Source organism: Alosa alosa, chromosome 24, assembly GCF_017589495.1.
Source record: "Alosa alosa isolate M-15738 ecotype Scorff River chromosome 24, AALO_Geno_1.1, whole genome shotgun sequence".
Classification (NCBI taxonomy): domain Eukaryota; kingdom Metazoa; phylum Chordata; class Actinopteri; order Clupeiformes; family Clupeidae; genus Alosa; species Alosa alosa.
Genome location: NC_063212.1, coordinates 5,089,798 through 5,109,828, shown reverse-complemented (window position 1 = coordinate 5,109,828; position 20,031 = coordinate 5,089,798). Strand labels below are relative to the sequence as shown.

At 40.6% G+C, this 20,031-nt stretch overlaps 1 protein-coding gene across 2 annotated transcripts in view; it reads left to right on the top strand.

Moving 5' to 3' along the window:
• Window positions 1–18,288, top strand: part of arap2 (ArfGAP with RhoGAP domain, ankyrin repeat and PH domain 2) — a 113,381-nt gene extending 95,093 nt beyond the window's left edge. For both annotated transcript variants that reach the window (XM_048236534.1, XM_048236533.1), the window contains exons 25-31: window positions 2,549–2,677; window positions 3,845–3,981; window positions 11,775–11,857; window positions 13,365–13,400; window positions 14,023–14,086; window positions 16,691–16,813; window positions 17,289–18,288. In XM_048236534.1, coding sequence (XP_048092491.1) covers window positions 2,549–2,677; window positions 3,845–3,981; window positions 11,775–11,857; window positions 13,365–13,400; window positions 14,023–14,086; window positions 16,691–16,813; window positions 17,289–17,876 — 1,160 coding nt within the window. In that variant the 3' untranslated portion in view covers window positions 17,877–18,288. The remainder of the gene's footprint in view (window positions 1–2,548; window positions 2,678–3,844; window positions 3,982–11,774; window positions 11,858–13,364; window positions 13,401–14,022; window positions 14,087–16,690; window positions 16,814–17,288) is intronic.
• Window positions 18,289–20,031: the final 1,743 nt, after the last annotated feature.

Here is a 20,031-nt window from a genome sequence, read left to right as displayed (position 1 = left end):
AAATGAGATGTGATTGTGTTGATGAAGAAGCGGAAGGGTGTGTGTTTTTGTGTTTGTGTGTGTGTGTGTGTGTGTGTGTGTGTGTGTGTGTGTCTGTATTTGTGCGAGTGCGCAGACGTTTGGTCCGTGTTATCCTGTTCACAAATGAGAGCTTGATAATGGGTCTATTTTGCACATGACTGTGTTTTGTAATCATGTTCAGATTTGCTTAGGATAATTGCAAAATTGAAGTACATAATTATAAAAGTGATGGAAAGGGGGCAGGGAGGGAAAAATTAGCAAATGGTTTATAATGGGATTGTGTGTGTGTGTGTGTGTGTGTGTGTGTGTTTCATGGCGTTCCCAGCTGACACTAAGCATTACACTGTGGTGATGTGATGCTAAGCACAGTTTTGGGACAGGGTAGTGAAGGAAGCAAGAAATTAAATCCAATATCTATGCACTCATCCGTGAACATGCTTTTTCTCACTCACTATGTAAACCACTAATGGGCTTTTTCCTGTAAAAGACTCCATTTTGTCTGTACATGTAAGTTTACGTTGACATTAATGTCAATTAGTAATTACATGATTTGAATCGTTTAGCATGGTAAGGTTATAACATTACATTAGAAAGGCTGAGCACTGTCATATTGTCCATATGAAGATGTTTTCTGCTTAGAGGCATTTGTTAACAGTGGAGTGCATGTGGTTACATGTACAGCTCTATTTAAATAGTTGAGAAGAGGTAGAGAGGTAGGGTTGAGAGGAACATTGTTTTTAAATGATATGAAATATGAAAAATGATATGATATGAAATGAATACTTTGCTTTCAAGCAGGGCTGTAGTACTCGAGTCCGGTCTTGGACTCGAGTCCGACTCGAGACCGCTTTTTCTATGGTCTCGGACTTGTCTCGGACTCGCTAGTATTTGGACTTGGTCTTGTCTCGGTCTCGCCACTGGTCTTGCCAAATATGGCTTTTGGTCTCGACCGAGTCCAGGTGTCTTTAGGGCCATCAAAATTAACGTGTTAATCATACATTCATTTTGAAATACATAATGCGTTACAAAAATATTAACTCAATAGTGTTTACCTTTGTGGGGGCTGATGTCACGTAACGGAAGCCGCAAAACCTAAAACCGCAAGCCTGAGAGTTTATTTTACTGTCTGTGGAGTTAGCTGAAGATAAAGAGGAACCAACATTTAGCCAAATGGTAGCTTTACTGCAAACTGCTTTTCACTCTTGTTAGATAACGCTTACAATGTCAAAATGCACCAACTGCAACAGTTACATAAAGATGATACTTTTCGGCTCCTCTCCATTAAGATCCAACTTGAACGGATGCTACCCATTTAATTAAGAGCTGTCTGAACCCACACGAAGGAGAGAAAACGATTGGCAGGCTCCAGCTGGCTTGTCGTTGTTGATGATGATTGATATCTCCTTTTTAATATAAGAAACTTATAAAAGGAAGGCAACAAAGACGAGGTTAGAGGAGATTATGGATTTATCCGATTTCCACTACTGACCAGTTATAAACATGTATGTAGGCTGCACTCACTGTGATTTGAAAAAATGGACAAAAATATGAAGAGTTGTCTTTGCCTTTGTGTAATGGAACTGGTGAGTCTTGAAGTCTTCAATCATTTGTTTACATGAAGCACATATTATGCCGATTGAAACACATTCCATTCAGATAGCTAGGTGACTGGCTCAGGCTCATCATTCACTTTTAATTGCAAACAGAAAATGTCTAGCTAGAATCATGTCATTACATGCTTCTATTTCCAAAGGAATGAAAACTGTTTATACCAACTTAATATCATGATTATCATTGTTAATATTGTACAATACATGTGGTACAAACAATATTAGAGCTTGTGGACTAGCTATAGGCTATATTTCAATGGAGCTGGTAAAAAAGATCATTATGAGAACGTACACAATGGGCTTAAAGTAACAGTGCACCATTTACAAATGAGTTAAACAGCATCATATGTGTAGTATTTCTTAAGAAATGAATACTTTAAAACACAATTACTGTGTCAGTATTATCATTTAAATAATATAAAAGTGTTTTACTTTTACCTTTGTGGTTACTCATTAATTTTGTGATTTATGTTGAAGCTTTAGTCTTTAGGAACTTTTTAATTGCGGTTAATCGAGATTAATTCATTTCAAAATATATATTTTGAATCGTTTGACAGCCCTATAATAATATTGGAGAAGGGGAATGGCTACACTTACAAATCCTGGGTGTGTTCACACTGTTTTTGCTTTTAGATAATAATAATAATAATAACCCAAAATGATTGTCTTGATACTGTCATGCACAAGACTTTTTTTCCTATCCTGGACCTCGGTCTTGACTTCGACTCGAACCTTTTTTGGACTCGGGTCTTGTCTTGGACTCGAACCTCTTTGGACTCGGTCTTGACTTGGTCTCGACTAGTCCTGGTCTTGGACTTGTCTTGGACTCGACAAAGGTGGTCTTGACTACAGCCCTGCTTTCAAGTAATTAGTCATTATAAGCTTAATCTACTGTTTGCTTTTTATTTGGAACTCAGAGAGGCCCCTGCACTACAAAGAGAAGATTCTGGAACAGGTGTTAGAGTGGAGCTCCTTGGAAGACCCCAGCTCTGCATTTTTGATTGTCAAGAAGTTTCCGGTTGCCAAACTCCCCCATGCCCGCGCAGGTACAGCAGTCCAGTACACACACACACACACACACACACACATTCCAGTCATCACCCCTCCATCCATGAACATACAGTATCTGCGGTGTCCTCAGCAGCCGTGGCCCTAAATTGGTAGTGGTTGGTCTCCCCTTGTTGTCCTATGGAGCCATAGGGACGATTAGAGGCAGGCTTGGCACTCTTGGGTGGACCCGAAAAGTCTCAGGTTGAATTGAAGAAAAAAACCTACTTGGGTAGAATGAATGAACACTCTGTGTAGGTCAAATGCCCAATTTCAAATTGCCCAATGTCCCCCAGGGGATTAAATAAAGTATCCTAAAAAATATGTTTTACAAGTCTACATATTCCACAGTTCTTTGTCCACTCTAATATTATTTCTAGACATTGTTTTTTAACCTAGCTCACAGTGACTGGCTTCACTGAAAGGGCCCTACCTGCTTGTGATTGTCATCCGTTATCCAACAACCCCCTATTAATTGATTCTTCCAGTACCTCCACTGAATGGAACAGAAATCAATTTGTTTCTGGAACAAGCTGCTTGTGCTTAATGCCGTTCCTCTCCCCGCCCCCAGCTCTGCAAGCCATTAAGCACATCAGAAAGAGAAGACAGTAGGAAGTACTTGCACTTATGGCCTTTTATTGAACAGTGATATCATGTGCAGTGCACAGCCTGTTTTTATGCCCTAAGAGAGTAATGGCTCAGGGTTTAAGCTTATCCATGTGGAATACATATCTATTAGTCTTTCCACGCCAGTGGACTGAGTTACTGCCATATCCCCTTGAGTACATTAATGCATGATGTAGATATTTATTTATATTATTGCTGGACTGTGTGCAGAGAAGCATTTCTTGTGGATGATACCGGAAAAGCTGATCAGCCTTCTTCTGTCCTTATTGATTTGTGTTTGTGTGTGTGTGTGTGTGTGTGTGTGTGTGTGTGTGCGTGCGTGTGTTTGTGTGTTTGTGTGCTTGTGTGCGTGTGTTTGTGTGCGTGTGCGTGTGTGTGCAAATGTGTTGGCTATCATATGTGCATTTGTGTTTATGTGTTTGGTGGATCCTTGTGTGTGTGTGTGGTTTCTTATATATATATATATATATATGTGTGTGTGTGTGTGTGTGTGTGTGTGTGTGTTTACTGTATGTGTGTGTGTATGTACCTTTTCACAGAGAAACTTAAGGACTCAATGAAAGGGGAGCAGGTGAAGTTCAAAGATGGCTCTTCCAAGCTGCTCTCCGGCAACAAGTTCCAGGACCGCTACTTAATGCTCCGAGACAAGAAGCTCGTCCTGTACAAGGACATGAAAGTGAGTCCCCACATTTCTCATTCACTCACACTCTGATAAGCACCCACTGCATTTCTCTGCGCCAGAAAACCACAAATCAAAATAATCACAAGTCGTGCTTTGCCTTGTGCTGGGATAATGAATAAGAATCGTAGTTCTTTTGTTATAAAATTATCTAGCGTTCAACAGCAACGCAAATAGAAAACCAAGCATCTCTCCTCTCCTCTGTTCAATACCTTCATTTACCCACTCCCACGCTCTGCGTGCTCTTTAGCTCCTGCCTTGAGGGTTAGAAAAACTGACTGCAAACAAACAGCCGGCAACAATTAGAGCACTGAAGCAATGCAAACTCTTAATTGCCTTTAATTGTGACCGCCGCTAGTGTGCATGTAGATTTTGTCAAAGTCTTTTTTTCCATCTTTCCCTTTGGTCAACGATTCCTAAGTCACTGAAACCCTGGGGCAGGTAAAACTTACCGTAGTGGCCATGTACCCACTAGGCTGCATAGATATTAGAAAGCTACTGCATTATACTGCACTAATATCTATGCTAGGCTGCACTAATATCTATGCTAGGCTGCACTAATATGCTAGGCTGCTAGGGAATAGAAGCTTTTGGCCACTTGAGGCCACTCCCCCCACTGCGCTGGTCCCCCCCGAAAGCCAGAGAGACTGAAAGCAGTTTTGCACAGAATAACTCACCAACTGTTGCACCCAAGATTGCAAAAACAATAGAAAACAAAAACATTTTTGTGGTCTGTTGGTCTCAATGACAATGACATCAACCCAGCCCATAATAAATATAATCGCTCATTTTGAAATGCAGCACCATCTAAAGAAAGATGTACTGTAAATGCAAAATCTGGCTTTTCGCCAATATCTTGTGGCAAAAAGGTGTAGCCTCATGACATACAGTATGTCATGTATGATCACCATGACAACTTCTTGACATATGGCAAGTTTTGTAAAATGCTACTCATAGGGGATGCTGTAATGGGTACATTTCTGTATCTCAAGACAGTTTTGAAATTGGGTATGCACACTTACACCTCACATCTCCATATGCACCACATTTCCTCACATCTCTTCAAGTTTAATTGGGCTCAAATGCTCAAATAACAAAAAGGCTGTCAACAACCAAATAAAATTCAGCAGCCAAAGCAATTTTGTGACAATATCTTGTGATGTGAAGGATCAAAGTTAAAGAAATTTGACCTGTTACACCAGTACTACATCCTTTAGATGTACGCTACATTTGACCTGTTTCACCAGTACTACATCCTTTAGACGTACGCTACATTTGACCTGTTACACCAGTACTACATCCTTTAGACACCAGTACTACATCCTTTACATTTGACCTGTTACACCAGTACTACATCCTTTAGACGTACGCTACATTTGACCTGTTACACCAGTACTACATCCTTTAGACGTACGCTACATTTGACCTGTTACACCAGTACTACATCCTTTAGACGTACGCTACATTTGACCTGTTACACCAGTACTACATCCTTTACATGTACGCTATATTTGGCCTGTTACACCAGTACTACATCCTTTAGATGTACGCTACATTTGGCCTGTTACACCAGTACTACATCCTTTAGATCAGGGGTTCCCAAACTTTTCAACCCGCGACCCCCAAAATAACCGTGCCAGAGACTGGCGACCCCCACTATCCCTGGATGTGACTCAAAAAATAAAATAAAATGTGCACACCGGCCATACGCACTAGGCTTATCCAAACACGGGCTTAACGACAACACAAAAGAACAGAGCGGGCCTGTTATGAATTTACATATAGAACTTTACTATATGATAAAAGCAGAATACCTTAGTCAAAAAATAATATCCATGTAACATGAGTGCAACTTTGAAACATAACTTTAATTTCCATTTCCAGAAGAATATCTCAGTCAGGCTAATATCCACAAACTGTTGTAAACATACAGTATATTGTTGCTGTGCAAATTTACATTTTGGCAACTATGTTTCAGCGTTAATCTCATCTAATGAGATGGATGGAACACAGCAAGTCCATTCTTGGTTTAATTGTGGAGACGGCCACACGGAGATCATCCTCCACATTTAGACGCAATCTGTATTTGTTTTTAATATATGTCAGTGCAGAGAAAGTCTTTTCGCACAGGCATGTGGAGCCAAACGGCGTCAGTATGTCCATCGCGGCCTTGGATAGCTGTGGATATTCCCTCTCGACTGAAATCCAGAACTCAGCAAGCGTCTTGGAATTAAAATCTGTCTTTAAAGTGCCACTTTGGGAACCCCTGCTTTAGATGTACGCTACATTTGGTGAAATGGCGTCCATAGAGGACGCTGCAAGTGACATTGTCAAGTGTGACGGTCCCATCAAGACTTATATTTGCCAATATCTTGTGATGTAAAGGTTCAAAGATGACGATATTAATGCTGAATTACTGCCACAATCTCTGCACACATGTGATCACCGCTTCTGGATATGCCCATGAGCCTCTGCAGTTTGTGTGTTTATGTACAGTATTTTGTAAGTCAGAGGTAATTCATTGATGGCACAGGTTATACTTCAACTGATCTTTGATCTTTTGATACTGATCTTTGCACCTTAAAGGTTTTATCAGCAATTTCAGGCCCAAAAAAGGCCCAAACATAAATGATCACCTTCATCTAATCTTTCCTAACGATCCGCTAGCTGCCTGTCCCATAAGCAGGCCGTCAAAAAACCACGTCTCTGTAGGCAGCCTAGGCTCCGAGATCTGTATACAAAAACAAATGCTACCAACAAGTGTTGGCAACCACTCAAAGGCAAAATAAAGTGTTACAACCAATAACCAACGAGATGCGCGTTTAGGAGAGTTTCAATTGCACTGGAGGGAGTGGGAGGGAGTAGCGAGCTAGCTCTCTGTTTAGTTTACAACCTTTAAGATACAACCTTTAAGAATGATCTTGTCAGGATAAAAGCTACAATGTCATGTTTTGCCAAATGCTCTACATTCTCGTTTCAAAAGTAGGAAAAGACATTCCCTCCATTTCATAGTAGGAGAACACATGTAAAATTACCACAACAGATGGAAGAGGACTTCACAGCAGCATTTAGCCTGAGGCAATAACTCTCTCTCTCTCTCTCTCTCTCTCTCTCTCTCTCTCTCTCTCTCTCTCTCTCTCTCTCTCTCTCTCTCTCACACACACACACACACACACACACACACACACACACACACACACACACACACACACACACACACACACACACACACACACACAAACCCACACACACACACAGAGAGAGACACACACACATCCACACACACAGACACACACACATCCACACACACATCCACACACACAAACACACACACACACATCCACACACACATTCACAACAAGGCCTCCTGGGTGTTTGGAGTGTGCTGCACCAGTTGAGATGTAGTTTGTAAAAGTGTGTGTGGATGTGTTAATAATTGATCTGAGGGAGGTGTGTGCGCGTTGGGTGGTGGGTGGATAGGCAAAGAGGCGAAACCACTCTGAATGAAGGCTGTTCTTTTCTTAATTAGCCTAATGTGCGCCTGCTTCAGAATCTGGCTAATTATCGCACTGGGAAGGTGGAAATTATCAGTCTTGCGGAAATTTAATTGATATTCTTGAAGAATAAATTTATTTTATTGCTTCTTTAAACTCTGCACCGGGGGAGACTGTTCGAGGGTGTCAGGTTGGAATTGACGATGTGTGTGTGTGTGGAGAAGGTTAGTCAACCACGATGAGATGAAAATAATCTTCTGCTCCCCACATGAAGCATCAGTGTCAAGACTTTTTTGTCCGATTGATCATTTTACATACTACAGATTTATGTTTTCACAGGATCATGTTAGATATAACATGTAACACTTATTCAGTTCTAATTCTTTGTATAATCTGCTTCACTTACACTTTGTATTATGAATCACTGTCACACATTGAATGGTTGAGTGAAGCCGGTCAAAGATTAGCAAAAAAGAGGATTGTGACAACTACAGGAGAAAAATAGCTTAAACAGAACAGTAATGTATGAACAGTCCTTCATCGGACGGATTATGAAGACTATGAGGCCTAGTCAAACTATTTTTGTGTGATGCTTTACATGATGTACGTTCACATATGTTAAAGGTGCCATGTGTAAAAATTGAGGTAAAAATATCCAAAAAATGAGCTACACGCATCAAAAGAATGAGAAGAAATAAGGGCGATGGTGTCATTAAAAAAAATTACAAGGTATAGTGCTGCAGAGATATCAACCTGAATTAGCATGCTAAATTACTAGCCACAGCCCGACAGGTGTCATAATACCAGTTTTGGCCATGGGAGGCAGTATGCGGGCAACATAACAGCCAGCCAAACTGCAATACACGTGTCTCGGTTGTTACTCTAGGGTAGACCAACTCACTTTCTGGAGGTATACTGCCCCATCTTTTATGGAATGTGGAGTATGAATTGATTTTTTGGCGGACATTACACATGGCACCTTAAAGGAGAATTCCGTGATATTGACCTAAAGTGTATTGAAACATGATACCGAAAGTGTGAACGATGTCTCATAGCCCATCTCGCTTGTCCCCTGCACTCCAAAAATCTGGCTTAGTTAGCCGATGCTACCTACAGCTTTTTCAATAGTGGTGCTTCGCATCGGGCTAGCCATGCAAATAAATCACTGTTTTACACCCATTTATGAGGCTCGATGTATCTCCACACTTCATTGGTAGACTTCCGAGGGCCCTGACATTTAAAACGAGACATTGAGAACTTTGAAAAGCACTGGTAGTTTACTTACAAGACGATTTATACAGACAGTATCTTCATTAAGTTTAGCTTTTGCAGCCATCTTGAATTTAGTCACGAGAAGTCGAGCAACGAGTAAGAATGAACAGGTATGATAAGGGATCAGTGTCTTGGCCTCGCTAAGAGTTAGCTATCCAAGCAGCTAAACAAGGATTCAGAAACTTCACAGAAGCAGATTCTTTCTTGTGATTTTTACTAGAATCGTATTGTGAAACTGAAATACAAACATATACAAAACATACATCAAAAATTGTACATGAATAAACATGAATTACAAATTAGCTAAGCTCCACCATGTGTTTGTTATGACATTGTGAAAAATACTTCGCTTTTTAATTGCATTTTAACCTATCAACATTAGCATATGAATTACCATGAAATAAACTAGAAATATGACCAATTATGAAAACAAAATACTCACAGACGCTTTGCTTGAACAAACATGGAAACAAACTGTAGCAAATGAGGAGTGGAAGACAAGACAGCTGTCTCCACAGCAGGCAAGGTCAAACTAACTTCTGTAACTAGGGCTTCTGACAACTCCCTATTCGAATGAATTGTCAAAATAAAAGTCTCTCAAAAATCGTTTTTATATTAAGAGTCATAATAACAAAGAAGGTACATTAGTCTTACCACAAATGTAACCCAATGCAGTATTTCCCCTAGAATTTTTCCAGCAGCGTGCTATTACTTGGGGGTTGTTTTTTTTTTTTTTTTTTTTTATCATACCTTTGTTTCTTTTGTGGACATTTTCAGCTTTTTTTTACATTATTGGTTAAAAATGATAGAAGAAAAATGAAATGGCACAACCCAGAAAAAAAGATTATTTACAATTTATTTAAATTTGTCTTAATGGCAAAGGGCCACACCCAATCTGCGAGCACTTAATTTTTCTGGGCTTTTCAAAGAACATCTCTAAGGCTCTTTTGGTAATTATTGAATTGAATTGTTGGGGCCATTAATGCTGACACGCATGCACGAGCCAGATGCTCTCCTTGTCTATTTCTCAGTCCCAAAACAACAAACCCACGTATAAAAAGTAAATACTCACTTTTATTCTACATCACTCCCACAGTTACCATACAACTCACTCACAATTAACTCGAAAGGACCTAGGCTACTTGATTGAAGTGCGCGACTGCTCGCCTCACCCGCCAAGAGAACGCCAAGTTATGAGAACACGCCTTTCTGATAAGAGAATGTAGGTCTTATGTCTAATGCCGCAAACGTCTTCAAGGTCTGTTTGTGATAGCCTATTATAGCTAAGTGGACAGAATTTAGGCTATAACGATATGCCAACATATGCTCATATTTCCTTTAACTATCAGAAAGTTTAAACAGGCCTAGACTGTGTTCGCCTAGCTTTCCCATGCAAACATTACATGTAGCCCCACGCTTAACGTTACAAGTCTAGGGCTACAATTAACGGTAAGACCATACACCTTTGTAGCACATTGGTTTACTCTATTGCAATTTTACGCTTTTAATAATTTGTCGTTGAAATGTTGATGGAGGCTCATCTTTGGGAAATCAGCTCTGATAAAATTGTCAACCGAGCAAGAGTTCTCAGAGTTGACGACAATCAGAATCCAATCAGCAGAAAGAACCGCGATCACAACAGTAGGCTAAATCGCGAACAAACTTTTTTCCCCATGTTAAATTCATTTCGTAATCATGAATTGGTTTCTTTTATTTGATGTAGGCTAGAGAGGAGGATGCATGTTTCACATTAGTGTCAATGTGTCAAAGCAGGCTTTGGATCAGAGGAATTGCTCAAGCTTAACATATGGCATAGGCTACAAGCCAATTCACGGCATACAAACAGCTTCGTGATGAAATATAACTAATATCATTTTTATTGTCACCAGGCCTATAAGTAGGCTATTTATTGTGTAACCTACAAGTGAACGATGACACCATAGGCTACACTGTGGCGGAGCAAGACCCCATCAGTCGGATAGCTAAACAATGTAACCGTGTTCAGAACGTGGAGGGCTAGCCATATGGGCTGCAGACTTGTCTTTGGGCTTGTAATCACCTGACACATCATGCCGCATATATGTCCTGAATAATGAGAGGCTAAGCGCGGATTTGATGCACTTAACTTTACTCAAGACTTTCAGAAAACAATTTCGAGATGACGCTGGCCGTGCTTTTACAGTGTGTTAAGTGAATCTCGCGGATATTATGTTGCAGCGGGCGTTGAAAATCCAGCGGCGCGCCATGCCGCTTTGTTAAATACACTGTGGGGAAACACTGCAATGAGAATTGCATGAAAGGAAAATATTAAATGCAAAAACGACAATCAGATTCCAAAATAATTCAGTGGGAAATGCATGGATTCCAGTTGCTGCTACTGGAAGAAACTGGAATCCATGCATTTCCACAGAATTATTTTGGAATCTGATCCCTTTATCATACCTGTTCATTCTTACTGTTGTTCGACTTCTCGCGACTAAATTCAAGATGGCTGCAAACGCTAAACTTCGAAGATACTGTCTGTATAAATCGTCTTGTAAGTAAACTACCAGTGCTTTTTCAAAGTTCTCAATGTCTCGTTTTAAATGTCAGGGCCCCTCGGAAGTCTACCAATGAAGTGTGGAGATACATTGAGCCCTCGTGAAATGGGTGTAAAACAGTGATTTATTTGCATGGCTAGCCCGATGCGAAGCACCACTATTGAAAAAGCTGTTGGTAGCATCGGGCTAACTAGCCAGATTTTGGAGTGCAGGGGACAAGCCGAGATGGGCTATGAGACATAACGTTCACACTGGTATCATGTTTCAATACACTTTAGGTCAATATCACAATCGAATTCTCCTTTAAAAGCCTGTTTTCTTGGCCAATTCAAGAATCCCTTTCAAACTACTGTATACCTTAACAACTATGTTATGAATAACATTAATCTAAACATAAAGTAAACATGAGTATGTCCAACATGAATGTGTAATGTCCCACCACTGTGCCTCATAACCAGTGTTATTTTTGCCTTGTTTGTTTTAGAGCACTAAGCCAGAGAGGGAGGTGCCTTTAAAGTCAGTCAAGTGCTACCTGGGCGTGAGGAGGAAGATGAAGGCGCCAAGCAGGTACAGGCTCCAATGAAATAGGGCTGCGTTCCAAACAGTACCTAAAGAGGCTTTACCCTGAGCACTTGTGATGTCATAATGACCCAGATGGAAAGTGATTAGATGCAGACTAGGGAACGAGCACTCAAGTGAGCGCATGTGGACAGGACCATTAATTCTACCAGGCAACATGGCAGCTGCCTATGCATTATAATGGCTTCAAAAGAGTGGTGGAATGCAAGTGCTATTAGTCAACATTAGTTTGGCCAAATTGAGGGACGTAATGGAATTGCTATGTGCGTTATTAAGATGGATTTTTAATTATTTGTGCATTATTGCTCCGTCCTCTTCTATGCGACTTGCTTTCTCGTTTGTTCCCTGTTCTCCCATCTTCTCCAAAGATGTATAGCACCAACGTTCCGCTCGCAGCGCATCAACGGAACGGACCTATCAAAATGGCTGCCTACTTCCATTTATTTTACACCATAATACAATTGATTAAATGTAATCACCCCTTAACAAAAACAAATTATTGTATTTTTTTATTCTCTCACTCTCGCTAGGAAATGGGATGTATCGCTGCAGCTTTATTTTGTTTTAATAATGTTGTGTTATTGTTATTCATGGCTTCTGTCAACAAAGTTCCGTTTTTGCAGCTGGGGGGGTTGGGAACAAACAAATAAAACAATAATGTTTCCCCAGTTATCATCCTTCATAATTCTTTGTCTACATGGTTGGAATGGCACAACGTGCAAAGTTAAACGCTCCAATTTGCTTGAGTGAGAAAGAGAGAGGGATAGAGAGGTGTGGCAGGAGAAGGGGAGATGCCATAGGAGGGAATTCAGGGAAGAGTAGAGATGGATAGCACCACATGATGTGGAGATGGTGGAGGTAAGACAAAGAATGATCCCTCTAATCAGTTATATCCAACAGCATACTACATGTCGGCCTCCTTCATTGTTGTAACAAAATGAATATCACGCTTTGAAGCAGACTTTGTATTCTGGACGCTAATTCAGTACGGTTTGTAGATGCAAATGTGATTGCAACCGTTGTCTCTGAGTATGAAAATTGACAAGGCATTCCACTTTGCTCATTTACAAGAAAGTCAGAAGATAAGCTCAGGACTGAACTCAAATTGGTTTAGCGGTGACATCAAATGGGCATCTGTTTCTTCACTCAGAAATCTTTAGTAAATGAGATTTGTTCCATACAGTATATTCAAAAAGGTTGTACACCTTTGCTTGCCTGACCTATTTTACACACTTTAATAGGAATGTGGTATTTGTGAAATTAATTTGATTGAAGGTATTTTTTTAATAATAAATGGAGCTGGCAGAGAGCCTCGGTGTGAATGTATATATCTTTGTAATATCATGGTAACACAGTGGCAAAGCCGAGTGAAATAGGCTGCTCTGTTATATTTCTAAATCGATACCAGGCCACTGTCCAACTGTAGCAAATTGCATTGTTTGAGACTCTCTCTCTCTCTATCCCCCTCTTTCTCTCTTTTTTTCTCTCAAAATAGTTGGGGCTTCACAGTGTTTACGGAAAAACAGCAATGGTGAGTGCAATTCGGCGTCTCACAAATCAGATGGTCGATGACCCTTTTTACCCCTGTATTTCCTCGTAAACAGACTCAATGGAGGGGAAGGACACAGGGAGGCAGACAGGGGAAAAAATCAGATCCATTAAGTTTGGGAAATGAGTCAAGCAGCCGAAGGAAATTGTGTTGCTGTGTGTTTCTGCATATTATGGGAGGCGAAGCCAAGCACAGAAACAGCTACGGCTGCTCTTAATATCACAGAAACAGGATGTTGTCCTGGATGTTATGTGAAGTAATGCTTTTGCTGACATGGCCTCTCTTTCAGCTTACCTTACGTAATTGGCCATTTTGATTATTTACCTCATTTTTGTTGATGCGTCCAATCAGCTTTTGTTGCTCATGTCTGTTAAGAGTCATTAGTTCAGCCGTTCTCTACTAAAACTCATATTATTTTGATTCATATATGGTTATTTGTTGTTTCCATTAGGGTGTATTCCTCTGAGTCATTGATTGAATGGAATTGACTTAATTTGTTTGTTTGTTTGTTTGTTAAGTCTCTTGGTGAGTCAAGTTTGTTTATTCATTAAATAATCATCATTGTTCATCTTGCATCTTTCCCTTCCCCATTCCTCCATTGCAGGTATTTCTGCTGTGACAGTAAGGAGTCTCGGCTGGACTGGGTCACCTGTATTATTCGATCAAAGGTGAGGTCAGGGTGCTGTCCTGAACTGCCGGAGTCACATCCCTTATCCCTTATCCAGGTTCACTGTGTGCTGATCCTGTAGCTCAGCTGCATGGTGGAGCAGTGGTTAGCATTGTGCTGGTGGACCGGTTCCAATCCCAAAACACTTTGGATAAAAGTTGTCTGCTAAATACCATTCACACCTTTAAATTCACCTTTAAATGGTGGAGCTAGATGCTAGAAACAACAGAGGCGTTCATTAAAAAAAACCTCTGGCACTACAAATCAAATTACAGCTCTACACAGCAAATAGTTTGGGGTTGGAGGATTATTAGCATGTACCCTCAAGTGTAACTTAACTTGAAATGGTATCAGCCAATGTGCCTTAAACAGTTCAAATTTAAAAAAGTTTCTATTTGGAGAATTTATGACAGAGGATCTTCTGTGCAACCTCTCTGGGTGCTGTAAAGGCAAGCCAACACAATCTTAAATCCTGTAGAATGTGCTTTTCTTTCAAAGTGTTTAGACTACTGCAAAATCTTGCTCGGTTATTTTCCAGAAATCTCCTGTTTGACAGAGGATGTCCAAAGCACCGTGGGTAATTCTTTTGACGTCTTGTCGTATATGAACCAGAGTTGAACCATTGCGTCATAATCTGTCAAAAGAAATGTTGCATAAATTGATAAATATTCTATGGGTTTCTGCTGTATCACAGACATTTTTTCCCCACACATAAAAATAGGCTAGCTTTGTAAACACGTTCCTTTAAAGCCTTGTGCTTGTGTGCTTGTTCAGTTCTTATACACTCAGCCTTTAAGAAACAGGCAGGGGGAAAACAGAAAAATAATGCCATCTGAAAATGCATGAGAAAAAAAATGTGCAATGAAAGAACAAGAAATGCACCCAAGTCTCTCTCTTCTTTCTCTCTCCCTCTCTCTTTCCCTCTCTCTATCTTGTTTTCGAGGTCGGCACTAGCATACATCACATTATCTGTGGAAAGTCTCTCGGCAGAAATAAGGTTGCAGAGACTGCTGCGATCTCGGCTTCCTCACCCTCCCTGGATGAGACTAAGTGCCCCCAGCAGCTAGAGCTGACGAAGCACACACACGTACACAGATTCATCATTCAAATATTAACACACATGCATATACATGCTCATACACATATTCTCTCTTTCACACTCGTATACACACACACACACACACTGCGGTTAAATAATGCAAGAACAGAACAAACCAAGGGAGCGGATTGATTCAGACATTGTTTTGATCTCTATACCCTCTCTGGCTAATGTTCAACTCTTATCTGCACTTTACAGATCCTCCGTGTGGCTTTTCATAGCTGCTCTCCTCATATCCTCTCACACCAGACTCCGGCTCTGTTTTTTAACAAAAAGGAAAAAAGTGAGGCAAAGACTTTTCTCCCCTAATTCTAGTCGTCTAAAGAAGTCTTCGGCAGGTGCAGACAGTGCTAGTTGCTTTGGTGTCAATGGTGGTTTTTGGCCCTCTGTACCTCAGTAGGCATTCTGCACATCTAAGCCAACATTCGGCACTTTTTGCTGTTTCTTGGACACAAGATGGGGTTAGGGGTGTAAGGTCACACCCTGAAGTGAAGGCCCTGAGCAAGACTTTGTTCTCCTTTCCAGATGCTATCGCTCGCTATATTCCAAGACACATACAGAACCATATTCTGTGATGCAGTTTCCATAGAAACAGAATAGGTAGAACAGAATAGATACAATATCTCTATCTCATTGAAAAAAGAAAAAAAAACAGGGTCAGGGTTACGGATGAAAAGTTAGGGTTCAGAGTTGATGGTGTTGCCAGGGCAAATATTTGTGTTCTTTGTGTTCATTTTGTTGTCATTGTTGTTTGTTTGCTGTTTGATTTTGTTATTCTGAGCTTGAAGATCACAGGACTGGCTTGACCTACAGCATGGAAAAGGCAATCCATACCCCCCCACACACACACAAAAACAGAAATCTAAACAAGCACAGCAGAGACATACTTTGTTTTCATACTCTGTAAGCATGAGCTGTGTTGAATGAGCAGAGCTGTGTTGAATAAAGATGATGGTGGGAGTCTTTGATCCTTTGCTTCCAGCCTTTTGGTCAGATGTACAAGGACGCTCCACTGACCCATAGAACTGTTACAGTGAACTCCAAATCATCCCAGCAGGAGGACACCATCAGAGGCCTTCATGGAACCCATGGGTTTTGGTTGCTTGTATATGTCCAGCCTGAAAAACTTAAGCTTTTCCTTAAATTCATGTTAAATGTCTTTGTGTTTAAAAATGTTTATATGTGAAGGATGGCAACGAAAGAGCCTTTCAAATCTTCTCCCACAAAGCCCAACCTGAATCTCCAATCATAGCAAGCCCCTTACCCTAAGTACTGTATGACTCCAGGCCTGTTGGTTTTCATTTCATTCAACAGTGTCTGTAGACATTCAAAAAGAGTCCATGGGTACTGTGCGTTTACATGGGCAAAGCTGTGTTTTACAGTGTATGAAGCACTCTGCTGTAATGCGTCATAGCAGAATGAATCAGTACTGAATCAGTACTGAACTGTGTTATAACACGATGTAGTGTACATTTTTTTTTATTTTTTATTTTTTTGCTTCCACAGCATGGCAGCGACTTTTGGCCCAAAGATGACGTGGAATGGGGAGTGTCGTGCCCCTCTGACATCCGGCAGAGAGCCGTGTCGGCCGTCGGCAGAGGCCCTGTCAAAACCACAAACCCACCAGAGGTGAGAGGCTCACAGACCTTTGCGGTAGCCTCAGGGCTAACTTGTCCTGAAGAGCAGCATCCCTCAGTCCGTCTGCTAATGAGAACAGAACATTTAGTAGATTTTGGTATCTTATGGATTTGATTGTGAAATTTGCTTTTTGATTATTTTTTGTGAATGCATCTTTAGATATTTAGATTTGCTATTTGAATTTACAAATACAACAATTATTAAAAATTATAATTACCTATAAAGGCCTGATTTACTAAAGGTTTGTGTGTATAAAAACATTTGGAGACCCTGATTTCACCTTAGTTTTATTTTTATGTCCTTGTGAAAATTATGGCCTCTACAAAATGTGTCAAATTAACTCAATAGAGGGTACAGAGTGAGAGTCGTTAGGTGTTGAATTGAAACAATGCTGTCTAAGTAAATACAATAGTATAATAGCACAGAAGATTACGTAAATGTTGATAATAGTATTATTTTTTGTTAGACAAAGAGGAAAGCATCCCTCAACATTTATGGAGGGGACATGAAACCAAGCATTGGTCCGATGGAAACTATTCACCAGCGCAATGCTGCTCTCATAGCACAGTCACTGAAGCAGAAGGAGCTGCCTGGTGTCCCTGACGCAAGACACAAAATGGCAGACAAGGAAACAAACCAGGCTGACTTAACTACCAACATGGAGTTTGGTGGAAAAAGCCAGGCCGACTCTGCACAAAAGACAACAGGTGGTGCTAAACCAAACCTGCCTGAGCCAAGAAACAAAATGGTGCCCAGTGGAGCCAAGCAACCAAACTCTAAACCTCAAATTCCAGCCGGCGGAGGCCACCACCAGCCGGTGGCCAACCAAAGACCAACCAAAATGACTGCAGCCAAGGAGAAGCAGCAAGACCCTACTAGAGCTCACTATTCTCCCAGAGCTCTATTGCCTTTGGCAGGGGGAGTGCCCCATGGCTTGGCCCAGCAGAAGAAGGTCCTGCTGGGGACAGCAGGAGGGCAGCTACCCCCCAACCTCCTCAGTGAACTCAGCACTGTCCTCAGCAAAACAGGCCGCAGCCCAAAGGATGAGAGCTGAAGAGCAGAGGGACTGAGCCAGTGATTGAGTAATTCCGTAAAGCAGTGAGGAAGTGAGATGTTGAGTGAGTGCTGATAGTTATCAAACTATGGAATTGTGAGAATGTGAACGTTACCGAAAGCTCTTAATATAATATGTATTTTAATAATATTATGTTATTTATAGCCCATGCTCAAATTTTATATCCGTTGTTTGTTATATCCTTTTACCTGAGATGTGTGTTAGTTGATCAAACTACATCACCACAACCCAAGAATTCTTGATGCATGTCTAAGAATGATAGACATATAGATGCATTTTTGGATGTTAATAGAATGGTCAAGATTTTAAGGGATATTGTTTTCTGTGAGCTGTCATTATGTGTGTGTGTGTGTGTGTGTGTGTGTGTGTGTGTGTGTGTGTGTGTGTGTGTGTGTGTGTGTGTGTGTGTGTGTGTGTGTGTGTGTGTGTGTGTGTGTGTGTGTGTGTGCCCGCGTGTATACCTGTGTGTCTTGTATGATTCCCATGGGTGTGTTTGTAACAGCACACCAAAGAAACCTCAAGTTACACACTACGTTTAAGGCAATGCATTATCATAGAGCAGAGAAACATATATATTGTACGCACTTGTCTCACACTGAGAGTATTGCAACCAGTATGTTTTTGATGATATTCATGTTCAGGATACATTTCAGTACTTCTGGGGTTTATGAACTTATTATTTCAGTACTTATGGGTGAATGATTATGAACAAAAACATCCCTCTCCAGTCACTCTTTTCCGGTCTTCTTGACAAACTGGGAAAGTTTTGTCTGCTAGGTGATATAGCTATTAGAACAAGTTAAACTAATTCCTTATTCAAACACATGTAGGCTTTAGGTCTCCATCATTTCCGTCGTCAATGTTTGTGGTTTTCACATGCTGGGAAATCCATTTGAAGATGAGACCAATTTGTTGCCTCCTCCAGTGAATGAAATTCCAATTCATCCGTTTGACTGATGGAATTTACCTTGTTGTATGACTGCCATTTTATTGCTTTCTTGTTTTTTTTACACAGGGATGATCCATTTTTGGTGTATGTGATAATTGGACATGATGGCATTAGATCAGTACATGTTAGCACAGTGAAATAAAATGCCTCTCCATAGTTTGTGCTGATTCTCTTAAATTCAATAAACACCTCCTGTTTGTGGGGACATTCTAAATTGGCACTTACTGTGGTTGTTATGTCTAAGTACAGTCTAATGTGTTTTGCTAAGAGGACTTGTCTTTATGTTTATGTTTATGGTTCTTAGTAGATGTTTTTGTCCAAAGCGACTTACAATGACATCAATAAACATTACCGTACATTAACATTCAACTTTAATAGGAGACTTTAATAGGTACAGATGACTAACATTTCGACTCACAGCTCAGATAACATACAGAGGAGAACGTTATGATGACTGAGACTTCAGCTACTTCGTAGTTTTGTTAGAATGACTGCTTTTGAAACCAGACTGCTTAGGTCTACTGTAGTAAGTAGTGGATAGAAAATAGAAACGCTTGAGCACCTCTTAAGAACCTTCTAAAAGGAAAGGTGAGCGACAAGGCCTATAGTTCTTCACATCAGCTGAATTGAATGTGCTTTTCTTGAGAAAAGGCTTGTTTGAAAGAAAAAGGAACTCCTCCAGACTGATTGCTGTCTCTTCCAGGGTCTCTTTTTTGCTTCATTATTCGTAAACTTTATCTTCATTTTTATCTTCCTTGCACACCTGAGGTCTTCACTTTCTTTGTGTGTTTTTTTGGGGGGAAGGTAATTTTGTTTCTCATATGCAGCAGTTAAACATGGATCAAACAACACCTCAGAAGCTGTGAACACGTTCTGTTGACGTGGAAGTGCAATAGGGAAGTGATACATTCGCCAGCCCTTTACACTCTGAAATGTGCACGAATGTCAATATGGCACACCATGGCATGCGTAACTTTTTCTTTCAGTGTGTGTGTGTGTGTGTGAGAGAGAGAAACAGAGACAGCGAGAAGGAAGGAGAGAGTGAATATGCTCCCCTGACTTTGTGAAGGGAAGGTCACCATATGGTGCAGTGTGCAGGTACAAGGAAAGGAGTAATGTGATTGAGATCATTAAGGACAGTTACACACACTGCTCTGACTTTGTCTCACAGAGAGGAAGGTCACA